General features: G+C 47.2%; 2 protein-coding genes across 3 annotated transcripts; both read left to right on the top strand.

Moving 5' to 3' along the window:
* Nucleotides 1–9,122: 9,122 nt before the first annotated feature.
* Nucleotides 9,123–14,413, top strand: WDR45 (WD repeat domain 45). 2 transcript variants are annotated; one of them, XM_005887647.3, is made up of 11 exons: nucleotides 9,123–9,269; nucleotides 10,667–10,738; nucleotides 10,868–10,942; nucleotides 11,032–11,136; nucleotides 11,988–12,093; nucleotides 12,216–12,310; nucleotides 12,778–12,857; nucleotides 12,970–13,178; nucleotides 13,260–13,361; nucleotides 13,448–13,593; nucleotides 13,978–14,413. In XM_005887647.3, exons 2-11 carry the CDS (start codon nucleotides 10,684–10,686, stop codon nucleotides 14,085–14,087), a joined length of 1,083 nt encoding a protein of 360 aa, XP_005887709.1. In that variant the 5' UTR covers nucleotides 9,123–9,269; nucleotides 10,667–10,683; the 3' UTR covers nucleotides 14,088–14,413. The 2 variants fall into 2 exon arrangements, with proteins under 2 accessions (XP_005887709.1, XP_070221753.1); XM_070365652.1 differs by lacking the exon at nucleotides 13,448–13,593.
* Nucleotides 14,414–14,757: 344 nt separating this feature from the next.
* Nucleotides 14,758–17,502, top strand: PRAF2 (PRA1 domain family member 2). Its single transcript, XM_005887648.3, has 3 exons — nucleotides 14,758–15,058; nucleotides 16,033–16,250; nucleotides 16,686–17,502. The coding sequence occupies exons 1-3, from the start codon at nucleotides 14,880–14,882 to the stop codon at nucleotides 16,823–16,825; spliced, it is 537 nt and encodes a 178-aa protein (XP_005887710.1). The 5' UTR covers nucleotides 14,758–14,879; the 3' UTR covers nucleotides 16,826–17,502.
* Nucleotides 17,503–17,952: the final 450 nt, after the last annotated feature.

Here is a 17,952-nt window from a genome sequence, read left to right as displayed (position 1 = left end):
CTTATCATTCCCTCTCAGCAACATTTGACTCCCTTCTTGAAATGCTTTTGCTCTTGACTTCCAGAAATCCTTCCTTGGTTCCGTTCCTGCCACACTGGCTGCTCCTACTCAGTCTTTTGCCAGTTCCTCCTCATTATACTGACTTTTATACCTTGGAAATGCCCCAGGGCTTAGGCTTCTAACCTCACCTACTTTCACTTCCTAGGTAATTTCCTCTGGCTGTAAATGAGTTTGATATTCTGATGCCTCCTAAATGTGTTGTCTCCAGCCTGTACCTCACTCCTGACCTTTAGTCATATCTAATCACCTACTTAACATCTCTAAATGATATTTCAGAAGCATTTCAGAGTTCACAAGAACAATACAAAACTCCTAATCTGCTTCTCCACCTCTCAGCTTAACTAAAACCTTCTGAGTCATTCTTAACTCTTATCATCCACACACCCTGTATCTAATCCATCAACATAGTCCTTCAGCTCTACCTTCAAAATAATTCCAGAAAACATCTCCAATGCCCAGTGTCCAAAAGGCACCAAAAACCACTGCGTGATTTACTGAAGTAGCCTCCTAACTGTCTTTCTTGCTGCCCCTTCCCTTACTCCCCGCCTTCTGTGTGGTCCACACACAGAAGCCAGTCTGGTTATGTCTCTCTTCTCTGCCCCAAACCCTCCAAATGGCTCCCTATCCCACTCAGAATAGGAGCCAAAGCACTTAAAATGGTGATGAGGCCCTGCATATTCTGCCCCCACAACATACTTCTGTGACTCACTTGCTCAGGCTGCACTGATATCTTTGCTGTTTCTTCTCCCAGAATGCTCTTCCCCCAAACTTCCACAGACTTCAATCCCTCAGGTTTCTGCTCCAATGTCACCATATCACAGAAGTTTCTGTGATCATCCCAAATAAGGTAGCAACCCTTCCTATCTCCTAATCCATTTTATCTCTAATTTATATATAAATATATGTTTACTCATCCATTTATTCACCACCTTTCTCTTCCAAGGACATTGTTCTGTTTATTATTCCATTCTCCAACACTTAGTACAGGTACCTGGTGTGTTGTAGGCACTCAGTATACATTGGATAAATGAATGGATAAATGTTCAATAATTAGCTGTTAATGAAGGGGATTAGTATGTTACTTTCCAAAACATCAGAGCAAAACCGAATTTCTCAATTGCCAAACAATCCATTTTCCAGGATGTGTTAAGAGAAAATTAATTCATTGAGTCATATCCACAAAAGAAGGTGAAATGTTCCAAGGAGAAATTCTAATATTAAAGTTGACCCAACTGAGTTTGAGCAGAGCCATGTTTAATTTCAAGATTTCTGTTTTAAGAAAGATTTTGACTGAGATATAGATACTTGAAACTCATTCCCACAAATCTGGAATGCCTAAGCATTCATCCTAGTTTGGATTTTTTCCAGACATTACTCAATCATGACAGGTGGGTCCTTTTTGATCCTGACGCCCTTCCTTGTGACAACTTGGCATGACAGGCATGTGCATCATTCTTCATTCTCTGGTGACTGTCCTGTTAATATACAGCAGTAAGTAAATAATCAGACTGCTGGTTTGAAAAGCAAACTAAAAAGGATTAAAGACTTAGGAATACATCTTAATTCAAATAAGATGCTAAGTCCTATTTGCTCCAAAAAGGTGAGGAGGTGAAGGGACACAGTGGTACTCCTACTATCAGAAGTTTTAACAGCATCAGGCAGGTTGTTGAAAGTCAACCTTGTGTTGAAGGACAGTTCAGTCACTCAGTTATGTCCAACTCTTTGTGACCCCATGGACTGCAGCACACCAGGCTTCCCTGTCCATCACCAAATCCCAGAGCTTACTCAAACTCATGTCCATCAAGTTGGTGATGTCATCCAACCATCTCATCCTCTGTCATCCCCTTCTCCTCCCACCTTCAATCTTTCCCAGCATCAGAGTCTTTTCCAATGAGTCAGTTCTTCCCATCAGGTGGCCAAAGTATTGGAGTTTCAGCTTCAGCATCAGTCCTTCCAATGAATATTCAGGACTAATTTCCTTTAGGATGGACTGGTTTGATGTCTTTGTAAAAGCATCAATTCTTTGGCGCTCAGCTTTCTTTATAGTCCAACTCTCACATCCATATATGACCACTGGAAAAACCATAGCCTTGACTAAACAGACCTTTGTTGGCAAAGTAATGTCTCTGCTTTTAATATGCTGTCTAGGTGGTCATAGGTTTTCTTCCAAGGAGCAGGCATCTTTTAATTTCATGGCTGCAGTCACCATATGCAGTGATTTTGGAGCCCAACAACATCAAGTCTTTCACTGTTTCCATTGTTTCCCCATCTATTTGCCTTGAAGTGATGGGACCAGATGCCATGATCTTAGTTTTCTGAATGTTGAATTTTAAGCCAACTTTTCTACTCTCCTCTTTCACTTTCATCAAGAGGCTCTTTAGTTCTTCTTTGCTTTCTGCCATAAGGCACCAAAAACCACTGATTTACTGAAATAGCCTCCTAACTGTCTTTCTTGCTGCCCCTTCCCCAATCCCCACCTTCAAAAACAAACAAACAAACTCATAGAAAGAGATCCAATTTGTGTTTTTCAGAGATGGGGGTGGGAAGGGGGGAATAAGATGAAGATGGTTTAAAAGGTACAAACTTCCAGGTATATGATAAATAAGTACTAGGGATGTAATGTACAACATGATAAATATAATGAACACTGCTGTATGTTATATATAAAAGTAAATTATAAGTGGATCACAGGGAAAATTTTTTTCTATTTCCTTAATTTTATATTTATATGGAATGATGGATGTTCACTAAACTTGTGATAATCATTTCACGGTGTATGTAAATCAAGTCATTATCTGTACACTTCAAACTTATATAGTGCTGTCAGTTCAGTAGCTCAGTCGTGTCCGACTCTTTGTGACCCCATGAACCACAGCATGCCAGGCCTCCCTATCCATCACCAACTCCTGGAGTCCACCCAAACCCATGTCCATTGAGTCGGTGATGCCATCCAACCATCTCATCCTCTGTTGTTCCCTTCTCCTCCTGCCCTCAATCTTTCCCAGCATCAGGTGGCCAAAGTATTGGAGTTTCATCTTCAACATCAGTCCTTCCAGTGAACACCCAGGACTGATCTCCTTCAGGATGGACTGGTTGGATCTCCTTGCAGTCCAAGGGACTCTCAAGAGTCTTCTCCAACACCACAGTTCAAAAGCATCAATTCTTCAGCGCTCAGCTTTCTTCACAGTCCAACTCTCACATCCATATATGACCACTGGAAAAACCATAGCCTTGACTAAACGGACCTTTGTTGGCAAAGTAATGTCTCTGCTTTTCAATATGCTATCTAGGTTGGTCGTAACTTTCCTTCCAAGGAGTAAGCGTCTTTTAATTTCATGGCTGCAGTCACCATCTGCAGTGATTTTGGAACTCAGAAAAATAAAGTCTGCCACTGTTTCTACTGTTGCCCCATCTATTTGCCATGAAGTGATGGGACCAGATGCCATGATCTTAGTTTTCTGAATGTTGAGCTTTAAGCCAACTTTTTCACACTCCTCTTTCACTTTCATCAAGAGGCTTTTTAGTTCCTCTTCACTTTCTGCCATAAGGATGGTGTCATTTGCATATCTGAGGTTATTGATATTTCTCCTGGAAATCTTGATTCTAGCTTGTGCTTCTTCCAGCCCAGTGTTTCTCATGATGTACTCTGCATATAAGTTAAATAAGTGGGGTGATGATATACAGCCTTGACGTACTCTTTTTCCTATTTGGAACCAGTCTGTTGTTCCATGTCCAGTTCTAACTGTTGCTTCCTGACCTGCATACAGGTTTCTCAAGAGTCAGGTCAGGTGGTCTGGTATTCCCATCTCTTTCAGAATTTTCCACATATAGTGCTGTAAGTCAGTTATATCTCAATTAAACCTGAAGAAAAAATAAAGATTTTCTCTTCATTGGTTTGGGGCAATTTTATTACAGTGTGCCTCTGTGTAGTATTTTTCATGCATCTTTTGCTGGTGTTCATTGAATTTCTTGGATCTATGAGGTTATATTTTTAATTAATTTTGGAAAATTTTAGGACTTTATTCTTTTTTTTTTTTTTTCTTTACCACTACATTTGAAGACATGAAATTTTTGACTTGGTCTATTTTAACCACAACATTGCAATTTCACAACTTTGAAAAGAAAAACTTTTAATTTAGTAGAAATTCTTTTTTTTTTTTTATAGTTTATCTCTGTCTTTATTTTTTTTTTTTTTTTACCATGAGGTACTTTAGTTATTTTCAGTATTCATCCCACTTGCATAATATCTAAGACAGAACTATGTCATACCATATTCTTTTTTTTTTTTTTTCTGAAAAATTTCACAATATAATGTTGATAGTTTACCATGAAGAAATTAAGAAAAGAGAATAGTTTCTAATGTTTATCCATGTATTGACTGTTCGTAGTGCTCTTTACTCCTTCCTGTATTTCCCAGTTTTGTTTTGATATTATCATCATTCATAAAGGACTTTATCATTTTTATAGCTCGTGCATGCTTCCTTAGCTTTCATTTCTCTGAAGGTGTTTTCCTCCCATTTCAAAAGATACTTTCAATGAATATCTATTACAGAATTGACAGCTTTAATTTTTCAGCACTTTATTTATTTTTTATTTGATAAATTTAATGCCTTTTATTGCCATACCTCATTTTACTGTGCTTTGCTTTAGTGAGCTTTATAGATACATGTTTTTTTTTTTTTTTTCCTTGTTAATTTTCTGTTTAGTTGATCTATCCATAGTGTGAGTGGGGTATTAAAGTCTCCCACTATTATTGTGTTATTGTTAATTTCTCCTTTCATACTTGTTAGGATTTGTCTTACATACTGCGGTGCTCCCATGTTGGGTGGATATATATTTATAATTGTTATATCTTCTTCTTGGATTGATCCTTTGATCATTATGTAGTGACCTTCTTTGTCTCTTTTCACAGCCTTTGTTTTAAAGTCTAATTTATCTGATCCCAGTATTGTGACTCCTGCTTTCTTTTGGTCCCAATTTGCATGGAAAATCTTTTTCCAGCCCTTCACTTTCAGTCTGTATGTGTCCCCCTGTTTTGAGGTGGGTCTCTTGTAGACAACATATGTAAGGGTCTTGTTTTTGTATCTATTCAGCCAGTCTTTGTCTTTTAGTTGGGGCATTCAACCCATTTACGTTTAAGGTAATTACTAATAAGTATGATCCCGTTGCCATTTACTTTATTGTTTTGGGTTGAGTTTATACACCATTTTTGTGTTTCCTGTCTAGAGAATATCCTTTAGTATTTGTTGGAGAGCTGGTTTGGTGGTGCAGAATTCTCTCAGCTTTTGCTTGTCTGAAAAGCTTTTGATTTCTCCTTCATACTTGAATGAGATCCTTGCTGGGTACAATAATCTGGGCTGTAGGTTATTTTCTTTCATCATTTTAAGTATGTCTTGCCATTCCCTCCTGGCTTGAAGAGTTTCTATTGAAAGATCAGCTGTTATCCTTATGGGAATCCCCTTGTGTGTTATTTGTTGTTTTTCCCTTGCTGCTTTTAATATTTGTTCTTTGTGTTTGATCTTTGTTAATTTGATTAATATGTGTCTTGGGGACTTTATTCTTTACATACTTTTTCTGTCCCCTCTGCTCTTCTTTGGGGTTTCGATTTCCTGCATATTAGGTCACACAAAATTGTTCTACAGCTCATATATGCTCTTTTTATTTTTGGAGATTCCTTTTCCCTTTTTCATTTTCTTAGTTTCTATTGCTAGGACTTTAAGTCATTAATGTTTTTCTTCTGCAGTGTCTAGTCATTAATCCCATCAGGTGTATTTTTTACTTTGGGTGAACGTTCCATGTCTCTGATCAACTTTTTTTAACATATGGAGTGCAGCTTTTAATAACTTTTTTTTAGCATTATTCTCTCCTAATTCTAACATGTATGTCCTTTCTGGGTCAATTTCCATTGACTGATTATTATGGGTCCTGTTTTTCTGCTTAAAAAAAATAACATTCTTATTGAGATATAATTGACACACCGCAGAATACACGATTTAAAGTGTACAGTTAAATGTTCTTTTTAAATGATACTTACAGGCTTGTGCAACCATCACTACAATCAGTTTTAGAACATTTTCAGCACCCCAAACACTCCTTAGCAGTCATTGCCTTTTTTTCTCCCAGTCATATCCCCCACCCCACCAGCCTTAGGCAACCACTAATCTACTTTGTATTTCACTTGCCTATTATGGACATTATCTACAAATGAGATCATACAACACATGGTCCTTTGTGACTGGCTCTTTTCACTTAGCATATGTTTTTCAAGGTTCTTCCATGTTGTAGTATGTACCTCTGCTTTCTTTTTATGCCTAGTCATTTTTTGGGGGGGTGGGTAACAGACATTGTGAATTTTACCTTATTAGGTTTATTTATTTTTAGGGTTTTATTATTATTATTCCTATGAATCTTCTTTATCTTTGTACTGAAATACAGTTACTAGGAAACAATTTGATTTTTCATTGTCTTCCTTTAATGATTAATTGGGTATGGAGTGGTACTAAGTCCAGGGCTACTTATTCCCCACAACCTTCCTGTGTATTCCATGCCCTGTGAATTATGAGTTTTTCCAATCGACCTATGTGCCAGGCCTTTTTGTTTTTTTGACGTGTACACACTGCTATATTTATTTATTATTTACTTATTTTTGGCTGTGCTGGGTCTTCGTTGCTGTGTGGGCTTTCTCGTTCCAGGTGCACGGGCTTCAGTAGTTGCAGCACTTGGGAGTTGTGGTGCACAGGCTTAGCTGCTCAGCAGCATGTGGAATCTTCCCAGACCAGAAATAGAACCCATGTCCCCTGCATTGGCAGGTGGATTCTTATCCACTGGACAAACCAGGGAAATCCCAGGGGTTGTATCTGTGATACCATTTTGACAGTGGTATCAACACAATTTGCCAGTGACAAAGGAGAATCAAGCATGATATATCTGCTCTTTGGCTTGCATGACAAACTTGGTGTAATGGTGCCATTGGTTGAGATGTGGGTGACAGGAGGGTGTTTGAGTTAGAGAGATTCAAGAAATCTGTTTGGATGGGTTAAATCTGAGATGGCTTATGAGACATCCATGTGAAAATGTGCAACAAGCCATAGCATATATGAGTCTGGTGACATCTAGGCCAGAGGCCTAAATTACTGAATCTTACAAATATTTGCAATAATTAAGGCTAGGAGACAAGATGAAGTCACCTAGGGACAAAATACTGGCTATAAAAGTAAGGGGGCCAGGATCATGGCCAAGCATACACCAATGTTTGGAAATGATGAAAGGGGAGCAGTAGAGTTACAGGAGAAAACCAAGAGAGTGAGGGCAAGAAACTGTGGAATATGCTGAGTGGTCACAGGAAGGGGTAGAGAAGTAACTGCTGGTTTGGGAAGATTGTTAATCATCAGTAATCTGGTTAAGAGAGGTCTCAGAGACAGGGAGTCTAGGAGACAGAAGCCAAAGTGAATTAAGTCAAATATGCCTTAGGAAGTCCCTGATGGCCCACAGGCTAGGACTTGAAGCTTTCACTGCTGGTGCCTAGGTTCAATCCTTGGTCAGGGAACTAAAATCCTGCAATATGCCGATGGCACAGCAGATTAAAAAAAAAAGTTAAATATGCTCTGGGTTGTGAGAAAGTAGAGACTGAAGAGAGCCAGAAGATTGGCTTTGTGGAGGAGCATAACAGTGGAGTGATGCCTAGAGTAGTAGAAAGAAAGAAAAGGAAGTCACTCAGTCATGTCCAACTCTTTGCAACCCCATGGACTGTAGCCTACCAGGGCCCTCCATCCATGGGATTTTCCAGGCAAGAGTACTGGAGTGGGATGCCATTTCCTCCTCCAGAGGATCTTCCCAACCCAGGGATCCCAGGGAAGCTATAGAGTAGTATATGGGGTCAAAATTCACAAGTAAACATGCCTGTGGATGTTGTCAACACAGTCCATCAAACAACCTAGATGGCTATCAGTAGGGGAAAAAAAATTGAAGTCGCTCAGTCGTGTCCAACTCTTCGCGACCCCATGGACTGTAGCCTACCAGGCTCCTCCTTCCATGGGATTTTCCAGGCAAGAGTACTGCAGTGGGTTGCCATTTCCTTCTCCAATCAGTAGGGTAACAGCTGAACAATTAGACATTTATTCCACGGAATACCATGAATCAATTTAAAAGGCTACATTAAACCACTGTCCATTATATATTAGTAACTTTTGAAAGTATAAAAACAATACTTGATACGGGGAGGGAGGAGGGTTCAGGATAGGGAACACGTGTATACCTGTGGCGGATTCACGTTGACATATGGCAAAACCAATACAATATTGTAAAGTTAAAAAATAAATTAAAAAGGAGAACTAAAAAAAAAAAAACAATACTTGAAAAAAAGTAAATGATGGGTGGATTGTATCAATATTAAATATATCAATATTCTGAGTGTAATATTTTACTATAGTTTGATAATATGTTACCTTTAGGGGGAAGTGTTTAAGTACATAGAATTTCTCTGTATTATTTCTCAAAACTACACGTGAGTCCACATCTCACGTGTTGAATAAAAAAATATTTCCACTATGTACATAATTGGGGTTTCTCCCCCCCCCCCCAGAGAACATTTATCTTGCCATCAAAAAAATTTTTTTTCACTTTGTGAATAAAACGAAGCGAGGGTGGGATGGGGAATCTCAATCTGGTTTCCCCTGGCTATTGGGATAGACAGCTTTGAAGGCTTCCAGGACCACCCCCGCCTCAAGGGTCCTGGGTCGCCCCTCCCTAGGAGTGTGCGGGAACTACAAATTGCTAACGGGGGCGGTCCCTCTCCCCACCTCGGTGGTCCACGTCTTATTAGCCCAGAAGATAACGCCTCTAGCTGTCGGAGCTGGACCGAATTGAAGAATTTTCGCCCTTTTCCGCTCAGCGAGGGAAAGACTCTCTCTCGCCCATCCGTCCGCGGTTCCCTCAGACAATCATGCCTTGGCTGAGCATCCTCTGCTTCCCGCGCCCTCCTGGGAGGATGCCACACTCTCTCTCATTGCTCCAATGACCCAGAAGCTGGGCTAGCAGGACTGGCCGCGTTTTCTGGGCAGGGTGAATCATTTCCGGTCACAGGCTCCCTCCCCCGGAAGTGAGGCCTGATGTAAACACCGGAGCAGGGCGTCAAGGCCCGGGAGGTCAGAAAGCCGGGCCGCGGGCGGCACCGAGAACTGGAGCTGGGATCGGGGACGCACAGAGGTCAGGTCAGTGCAGGAGCAGGGATCTGGGGCATGGTCCCAAAATTGGTTGCGGTCTAGGAGACAAAGGGGTCTTTTGAGCAGGAGTTCTGGTTGATGGAAGGTATCTAGGACAAGCATCTTAAGTAGGTGCTGGCATTGGGAAGAGTATGAGGGTGGTCGTGGACGTAAGGGGTGGGAGAGCTATGTGTGAGGAATCCCTGGGCAGGGTTCTTGGGTGGGGGAATCTCCAACGAATGGGTCTTTGTTGTGGAGGAGGCAGTCCAGTGGAGGTGGTGTGGAGAGGTGAGGGGGACATTTGAAGGGTGGGAAGAGGGTGTGCCTGGGCAAAGATTTGGGGAAGATGGGTGTTTAAAGGGAATATGGGGACTCTAGGGCAAGAATATTAGGGGAATCTGGGCCAGGTATCTTGCTGGGGGGATTGAGTAGTCCCAGGTAGGAGTTTTGGAAAGTCTGTGTCCTGGGCAAGGGTCTTGAGGCAGTAGGGTCCCCTGGGGCAGGGTCTTGGGGAGAGGATAGGGAGTCTGGAAGAGGGATCTTAAGGGGTATGAAATTCCTGAGGGTAGGTCCCAGCCAACCCATGTCAAAGTCAGGGATAGCTGAACACTTGGAAGGGTGTGTCCCGGGGGTGGGGCATCTGGGTGATAAGGGAATTCTGAACTAGTGTCTTTAGGGCATACAGGGATCTGGGGGAAGGTCCAGGTTGTCCATGATGAGGCAGAAGTTAGCATGTCATGAGAGGGGTTGTCTGGAGGTAGGAATGGGATCCTGGAGGTATTTCAGGAAGCCTGTGAGGACAGAAGGTGTGAGAGCTTGGGAGTGATAGAATAGGTTGGAGTAGAAGGACATGGAAGGAGAGCTCCTCAGAATGGTGGACCAACTATAGCAGGTCTCAGGGCCAGGTCGGGGAGGTGCAGAAGGAGGTGGGTGCTTGAGCTCCCTTTCCCATTTATTGACAGGCAGACTTAGGTGCTAGGTCCAGGTGTAAGAAGAGAAGTGGGTATGGGGTGGTTCCAGGCCATGTTGGGCACTAGGGTCAGGATTGGCTGGGGGTAAAGAGGAGACATCACTGAAATACCCCCTACCTCATTATTTCCTGAGAAACAGTCAGGGCCAGGGAGTAAGGAGGTGGGGCAGGGGTGGTCGAGGTCGGGATAGGCACACAGAGTTGGGGTCAACCAAGTGTGAGAAGATGGAAATGTTCCTGGCCATGCTCCTTGGGGTCTTGGGAGCTTAGACTGGAGACCCTAGGATTCTTCCCCTGATTTTGTCTTCTCTGCAATACTGCTGGGGTTAGGTAGCAGAATGGAAGGAGGAGGAAGTAATCAGTTGAGGATGGGAGTTCTAGGACTCAGAGAACAGACCAAAGGACTCTTCCCAACCCTACCCCCATTTATGTCCAGGGAAGTAATCCTGGACCATGACTCAGCAGCCACTTCGAGGTGTGACCAGTCTGCGTTTCAACCAAGACCAGAGTGAGAGAGGCTTGTGCCTATGCCCTTTTGGGAGCGGGGGGAGGGAGAGAATGGCCACAGGTGGATGTTAAGCCCCTAGCTTCCCACTTGGGCATCCTTTGAGGCAGTCCGGATTCCTCCCATCCCCAGGCTGCTTTTGCTGTGCTATGGAGACAGGTGTGCGCATCTACAACGTGGAGCCATTGATGGAGAAGGGGCATCTGGGTGAGCTGTCGGTGGGGGAGGTGCAATGGGCAGAAGGGATGGGTTGGGAATTGGCACCCACCCGTACTGATACCCTGGTCCTTGTCCAGACCATGAGCAGGTGGGCAGCATGGGCCTGGTGGAAATGCTGCACCGCTCCAACCTGCTGGCCCTGGTGGGCGGTGGTAGCAGCCCCAAGTTCTCAGAGATCTCAGGTAAGTGTCCTCATCCCATCCCACCCTTGGCCCAGACTCCCTAGAATCCTGGCCTCCCAGAGGCACTGGCAAATGAAGAGTAACTCAGAGTCACACAGTGAGGCTTACAAGTCCTGGATCTCATTGCTTGAGAAGCTTGGTGTTTTGTCTTCATTTAACAAACACTTGTTGAATGCCTCCTGTATGACATGTCCTTACCTATAGAGCGCTTGCTGTGATCCTGGTGCTGTCCTAACCACTTTACATGTATTAACTCATTTAATACTCATAATAACTATGTGTGGTAGGAAGTATCATTATTCCCGTTTTTACAGATGAAGAAACTGAGGCCCAAGGAGGTTAAGTGATTTATCCAAGGTCACACAATCAATAGGTTTTAAAATCTTGGGGCAGTCTCCCCATTGCACTCTTGCTTTGAGTCTCAAGCACCATCTTGTTTTAAGGGTTTTTGTTTATCCCACTGGGGCATGGCAAGAGAAGCCCTAGGATTCCTCACAGAAATATTCTGGGGGTGTATAGACTGGGACCCTGGAAGCAGATATGGTTACTGATGGGAAGTTCCAGGCCTGGATATGAGTCCCTGCTTGGTTGCTGATGGGTTGTGAGGTCCTTGGCCAGGTAGCCAGCCCCTTCGAGCCTCAGCTTCCTCATCTGTAAATGAGTATAACAGTTCTAGAACCTGTCTCCTGAGGAATCACAAGTGGTCATGCTGTGTGAGGATCACATGGGGTACTAGCAAAAGGTTAAGCAAGTGGTTGAGGTCCCATGGGGAGTAGGGGTAGGTCTTGTGTCACCAGGGCTGCCCCTCACCCTACACTTTGGCCCCGACAACACACCCACCTGCCAAGCAGTGCTGATCTGGGACGATGCCCGGGAGGGCAAGGACTCCAAGGACAAGCTGGTGCTGGAGTTCACCTTCACCAAGCCAGTGCTGGCTGTGCGCATGCGCCATGACAAGTGAGCCTGAGGTGGACTGGGGGTGGGGGAGGTAGGAAGTCCCCCCAGCAGGAGAGAGGGTTCATCCTGCATGGGTACCCTGCCCTCTCTCATGACCATCCTGTGTTGTGTGATGCCCACAGAATCGTGATCGTGCTGAAGAACCGCATCTATGTGTACTCCTTCCCTGACAATCCCCGAAAGCTGTTTGAATTTGACACCCGGGACAACCCCAAGGGTGAGAGGACCCTGAGATGCAGATGTAATGGCAGGAGGTAGTGGATGGGGAAGAGGGACATGCACAAAGGCACTGGGAAAGAGGCAGGGAGGGAGTCTGCATAGAGATGCTCTGATGGGCTGAGACTCCCAGTGTATCCATTTTCCCATCCCTTAGCCAGTTCTCTCTCTCCACTCTTGGCCCTGTCCCACCCCTGGCTATCTGAGATCACAGAGCAAAAAGGCTCAGTAAGGACATTTGCAGGTATGCCAGGGCCTCCTGGGCCTCCTGGAACTGCCACAAATGCATTGGGAGGTAGAGAATCTGCCTTGATGGTGGGGAGCACAGTTGAGGACAAGCCCCCTGTGGGTTCTGTGGGTAACATGTATCATAGAAGGTTGAAGTCCAGCCTTTATCCAGCTCTGTCCATCTGAGACCCTGCCTGGCCCCATCGTCTTCTTTACCAGCCCACCCCCTTCACACCTTAGGGCTCTGTGACCTCTGTCCCAGCCTGGAGAAACAGCTGCTAGTGTTCCCAGGACACAAGTGTGGGAGCCTCCAACTTGTGGTGAGCTGTCCCGTGGGCAGGGATGGGTAGGTGGACCGGCTCTCCCTGTGGACTCTTGGCCACTGACCTCCTTACTACCTGCTCTAAGCCTGAACTGCTCCTTCTACCACAGGACCTGGCAAGCACAAAGCCTGGTACTTCCTCTGCTCCGTTTACCATCAATGCACATCAGAGCGATGTGGCGTGTGTGTCTCTGAACCAGCCAGGCACAGTAGTGGCCTCGGCCTCTCAGAAGGGCACACTTATTCGCCTTTTTGACACACAGTCCAAGGAGAAACTGGTGGAACTGCGTCGAGGCACTGACCCTGCCACCCTCTACTGGTAAGCACAGGGCATGGGTGGTGGGCTCTTGACCCCACGCCCAGCATGACATGTGGGCATCACTGCTGGTCTGTCTTTCAGCATCAACTTTAGCCATGATTCCTCCTTCCTGTGTGCATCCAGTGATAAGGGCACAGTCCATATCTTTGCTCTCAAGGATACCCGCCTGAACCGCCGTTCTGCGTGAGTACCTCCTGCCCTACCCTGCCTTACCCCCATCATCCCCCTGCACATATACCACACCTGAGCTTAGCCAGTATTGCCTGCAGGCTGGCTCGCGTGGGCAAGGTGGGGCCTATGATTGGGCAGTATGTGGACTCTCAGTGGAGCCTGGCAAGCTTCACCGTGCCTGCTGAGTCAGCCTGCATCTGTGCTTTTGGTCGAAATACTTCCAAGAATGTCAACTCTGTCATTGGTGAGTAGGAATAGCCCTTGATTGGGGTACTGCATGGGCGGAGGCCTGCAAATTGGACCTGAAAGAATTTTAGGTCATGGGAGGCCTGAGGGAGCAAAAATGGATGGGTCACTTCCATCATCAGTGAAGTGAAGTGAAGTCGCTCAGTTGTGTCCGACTCTTGGCGACGCCATGGACTGTAGCCTGCCAGGCTCCTCTGTCCATGGGATTTTCCAGGCAAGAATACTGCAGTGGGTTGCCATTTCCTTCTCCAGGGGATCTTCCCAACCCAGAAGAGATGTGGGCAAAGGCCTGGAGGTAGACCCTAGGCTATGGGACACCTGAGAGGATTAGAATGTGGCTTTGGCAGCCTCTAACCTTTTCCAATCCTCCCCTCTCTTCCAGCCATCTGTGTAGATGGGACCTTCCACAAATATGTCTTCACTCCTGATGGAAACTGCAACCGAGAGGCTTTTGATGTGTACCTTGACATCTGTGATGATGATGACTTTTAAGCACCCTGTGGGTTGTGCTAGGGACCTTCAGTGGCAGATTGCAAAGCCCGTGTGGGGGTGGGAGTGCTGTGGAAGCCGCCACCCAGGAAGCATTAATGGAGCGGGCGCCCACTTTGCCCCAAGCACTTCCTGATGACTGTGTGCCTGCAGGGCCAGGCCAGGGACTCAGGGACCCAGACAGTGGACCCCCTGGAGCTCCCAGCCTGAAGAAAACTGCTAAGGACCCAGAGTGGGTGCCCTAATCCAACCTGTGGGGATTTTTAAAAAACTTCCCAGAAAAAGACTCTGATGTGATGAATATAAATAATAAAAGGCCCTTAATAGTATTTATGACTGGACCTTGGGAGTGGGGCCTAGAGAAGATGAGGCTGAAAAGGCCCTGCAGGAGTTTCCTGAAAGGTGTGACCCTCTTGGACCTTGACGGGAAGGAAGTGGCATCTTGCGCAGGTCCTTCTGACAGTCTCTGCGTGTTCTTTAAGGTCTGGCTACTGGGTGCCAGAACAGCCAGCATGTCCCTCAACCGGCCCTGTGGCGCCCCCGCGTGGGGGTGGATGGGAATGTCTCGCCCCATGGCGCAGACTTAATTTCCCGGCAGCCCCTGCCAGCCTACAGTTCCGGTTTGTTGCCCGCACTTCCGGTCACGTGCATCGGTGCACATGCGCAGCCGCTGGGTCTTCCGGGTAGCGGCTGAAGGGTCCAGACTTCATTTCCCGGTGTGCCCCGTGTTGGCGCGGGGTGGTACGGGTGTTGTAGTCCGACCGCTTCTCTGGTCCAGCTACATCGACAGGCAGGATGTCGGAGGTGCGGCTGCCACCGCTACGCGCCTTGGACGACTTCGTTTTGGGGTCCGCGCGTCTGGTGGCCCCGGATCCTTGCGACCCGCAGCGATGGTGCCACCGCGTCATCAACAACCTCCTCTACTACCAAACCAACTACCTTATCTGCTTCGGCCTTGGTCTCGCTTTGGCCGGGTGAGGGAGGGAGGGAGGCGCCGGTTGGCCGGGGATGCCCACTGGCATGGAGGGTGGGCCCGCGGGATTTTTAGAGGGATGAAGACCTTGAAGGGCGAATTCAGTAGTATGAGGAACTGAGGGGGGAACTGGGTGACAGAAGCCCTCGAAGAGGGCTGGGCCTTTGCAAAGGTTTAGGGACAGGTTGGGATGGGAGGGGCGGCTGGAATAGGTCCTGCGAGGGTAGGGTTAAGTGTGGATCTGAAGATAAGGAGGGCCTAAAATTGGGACATGACTGCCTGAGGGGTGATGGGACCAGCTTTAGGTGGCCTTGAACAATTTACTGCAGAGACAGGGGCTGGACTTGGTCAAGTTGAAGAGTGGACTTGTGGAGGATCTGGACTTGGAACCTGGCTATAATTGGAATGCTCCAGGAGCAGGTACTAGTTGGGAAACTTGAGTTATGAGGAAGGACCCAAGGATGAAGGCCTGAGACGAGGGACAGTTGGAGAACCTGGAGGAAGGTCTTGGTCAGGATTGGAAGTTAAGAGTGGTACTGAAAGCCTGGAAGGGGTTCTAGCAATGATGGAGGAAGGAATCTGTAGGAAATGGGAGCCTGGAGGGGGAATTTCAAGGAAAGGAAGTCTGGAAAGGACTCTGGGCTTGGAGAGTGGGAAATGTATGGAAATAGGACTGGAAGAGGAATTTGCAAGGGCTGGGCCTTTGCAAAGAGTGGGTTTGGGGTCAGGCTTGGAATGGGGAGGTGCAGCTGGAGTGGGTTCTGCGGGGAGCCCAGGGCTCCCAGAAGTTAGAAGACCTGGAGGGTGGACTTCTTGGGAAGGTGGGAGTATTTACCGAGCGGGAGGATCCAGAGCAGGGGTAGAGGTGGGAACAAACCAGAGCTCTTGGGGCCCATCCAGGCTTTGGTGGACGGTGGTCTGGGAGGCCCTCTCCCCGCCAGCCCGGGGGCTAGCTTAGTTCCATTGTCCCCACAGGTACGTGCGCCCGCTGCACACCCTCCTAAGCGCGCTGGTAGTGGCGGTGGCCCTTGGTATGCTGGTGTGCGCGGCTGAGAATCGAGCCGCCGTGCGCCGCTGCCGTCGCAGCCACCCAGCCGCCTGCCTGGCCGCAGTGCTTGCCGTCGGCTTCCTCGTTCTCTGGGCCGCGGGCGGCGCTGGCACCTTCCTGCTCAGCATCGCCGGGCCAGTGCTTCGTGAGTCTTCACTACCCTGAGATAACCGGGAAAACAGCCAGCGCTCGCGAACGGCGCCAGGCCCGCCCTACCCCGGTTCCTGGGCTGAGAGGGGGCTGGGATACTCAGCGGGCAAGGCCACACCCCTCCCTTACAAAGCGCCTTCCCTGGCTTTGAGCCCCTCCCTGGGAACGCCCCTCTTACTACCCGCCTTTCTGGGCGTCACTGCTGGTATGAAGTGCCTTCCGCCGGCCACGTCCCCATTGCTGCGCACCCTTCTGGCCACGCCCCTGTTGTGAAACGTATTATTCCGCCATATTAGCAGGGTTCGGAGGCGACCTGGCTACCGACCATTCCATTGGTCTGCCGGTGTTCCAGTTCCTTTCTCCGGCCCCCCATTAGCTAAAGGCAGATGTCCCATCCCACTGACCCCACTCCTCTCGGTATTGCCCACAGTGATCCTGGTGCATGCGTCACTGCGCCTGCGCAACCTCAAGAACAAGATTGAGAACAAGATCGAGAGCATTGGTCTCAAGCGGACACCAATGGGGCTGCTGCTGGAGGCGCTGGGACAAGAACAGGAGGCTGGATCCTAGGGGCCTGGGATCTGTACCCAAAGGCGTGGAGAATGCCATCCCCACCCCGGCCCGAACCCAGAGCCCTTGCCCAACCCTTAAAATAGGAGCCTCCCACCCAGTTCAAAAGACAACTGCAACCCTTTCCCCAGGTCCCAAACTGGGATATTCCCTCATACCCACCCCCACCTCCCATTTTAGGAAACCAGAGTCTTCCCAGCCCTGAACTTGGACCCAGAGACACATCCAGCCCAAAACTGAGAGTTGGAGACCAGAGCACCATAGTCAACCTCAAACTCTAGGTCCACACCCCCAACCCCAATCTGGGACCCATCTATCCTCCATGCTCAGTCCCAAAGCTGAGGTCTGGGACCAAGGCATTCTCAAATCCTGAACCCTGAACCAAGGCTTTTCCAGACCCTACCCCAGCTTTGAACCCAGGATCCAAGTGTTCTCAGCCCCCATCAGGGTAGAGGATTCAGGTATCCTGACCCCATTGAACCCTTGGTCCCAGGTGACCCCAACACTCACCAGTCCCACTTGCCTCCCTCCAGCTCTGCTTAGGAGTTCTGCCACTTCTCCGAAAAATTCCAGTGACAAGGACCGTGGGGTGGGGTGTGGGGGTAGCCCTGACCAGGAATGGGGCATATATAGCAGTATTGCTGCAACAATAAAGGCTGTTGCATTGCTCAAGTCAATTTGGGCCTCTTGGGTAGTCTGTGTTTTTCAATGGCCAGAAGTAACCTGCTTTTCAATTCTGCTGGAGACTTCTGACTGAGTCTGTCACATATGTGAGCTTAAAAGACTAGCTTTCAGTTCCTTTCTCAAATCTATTACCTCTGGAGTAGCGGTTTTTTTTTTTTTTTTTCCAGTGCTGAGCAGCTTGTTGGCTCTTAATTCCCTGACCAGGGGTTGAACTTGGCCCTCCAACAGTGAAAGTGCAGGGTCCTAACCACTGTTCCACCAGGGAATCCCTAGAGTGGCATTAACACACAAGGGAGTTAAGGGCGAGGAGTGTTTGCTGCCATCATTTGTATCTCTAAGGGCTCTTGCCTAGGAATCTGGGCATGGACAGGCGAAGAAGTTGCCCCACATGACAAAGCAAGTAAAACCAAAGCAGATTACGTTATCAAAGGCTGTTTCCACAG

This window comes from Bos mutus, chromosome X, assembly GCF_027580195.1.
Source record: "Bos mutus isolate GX-2022 chromosome X, NWIPB_WYAK_1.1, whole genome shotgun sequence".
Classification (NCBI taxonomy): Eukaryota; Metazoa; Chordata; class Mammalia; order Artiodactyla; family Bovidae; genus Bos; species Bos mutus.
Note: the sequence above shows the minus strand (reverse complement) of the source record. Positions and strands in the feature narration are given on the sequence as shown.

Bases quoted from the DNA above. Each gene is read 5' to 3' on its own strand.
- WDR45 (XM_005887647.3), top strand. From the start codon at position 10,684: ATGACTCAGCAGCCACTTCGAGGTGTGACCAGTCTGCGTTTCAACCAA. The intron at 11,137-11,987 runs GTAAGTGTCCTC...CCTGCCAAGCAG, and splicing joins CAAGTTCTCAGAGATCTCAG to TGCTGATCTGGGACGATGCC. The intron at 13,594-13,977 runs GTGAGTAGGAAT...CCTCTCTTCCAG, and splicing joins GAATGTCAACTCTGTCATTG to CCATCTGTGTAGATGGGACC.
- PRAF2 (XM_005887648.3), top strand. From the start codon at position 14,880: ATGTCGGAGGTGCGGCTGCCACCGCTACGCGCCTTGGACGACTTCGTT. The intron at 15,059-16,032 runs GTGAGGGAGGGA...TTGTCCCCACAG, and splicing joins CTTGGTCTCGCTTTGGCCGG to GTACGTGCGCCCGCTGCACA. The intron at 16,251-16,685 runs GTGAGTCTTCAC...TATTGCCCACAG, and splicing joins CATCGCCGGGCCAGTGCTTC to TGATCCTGGTGCATGCGTCA.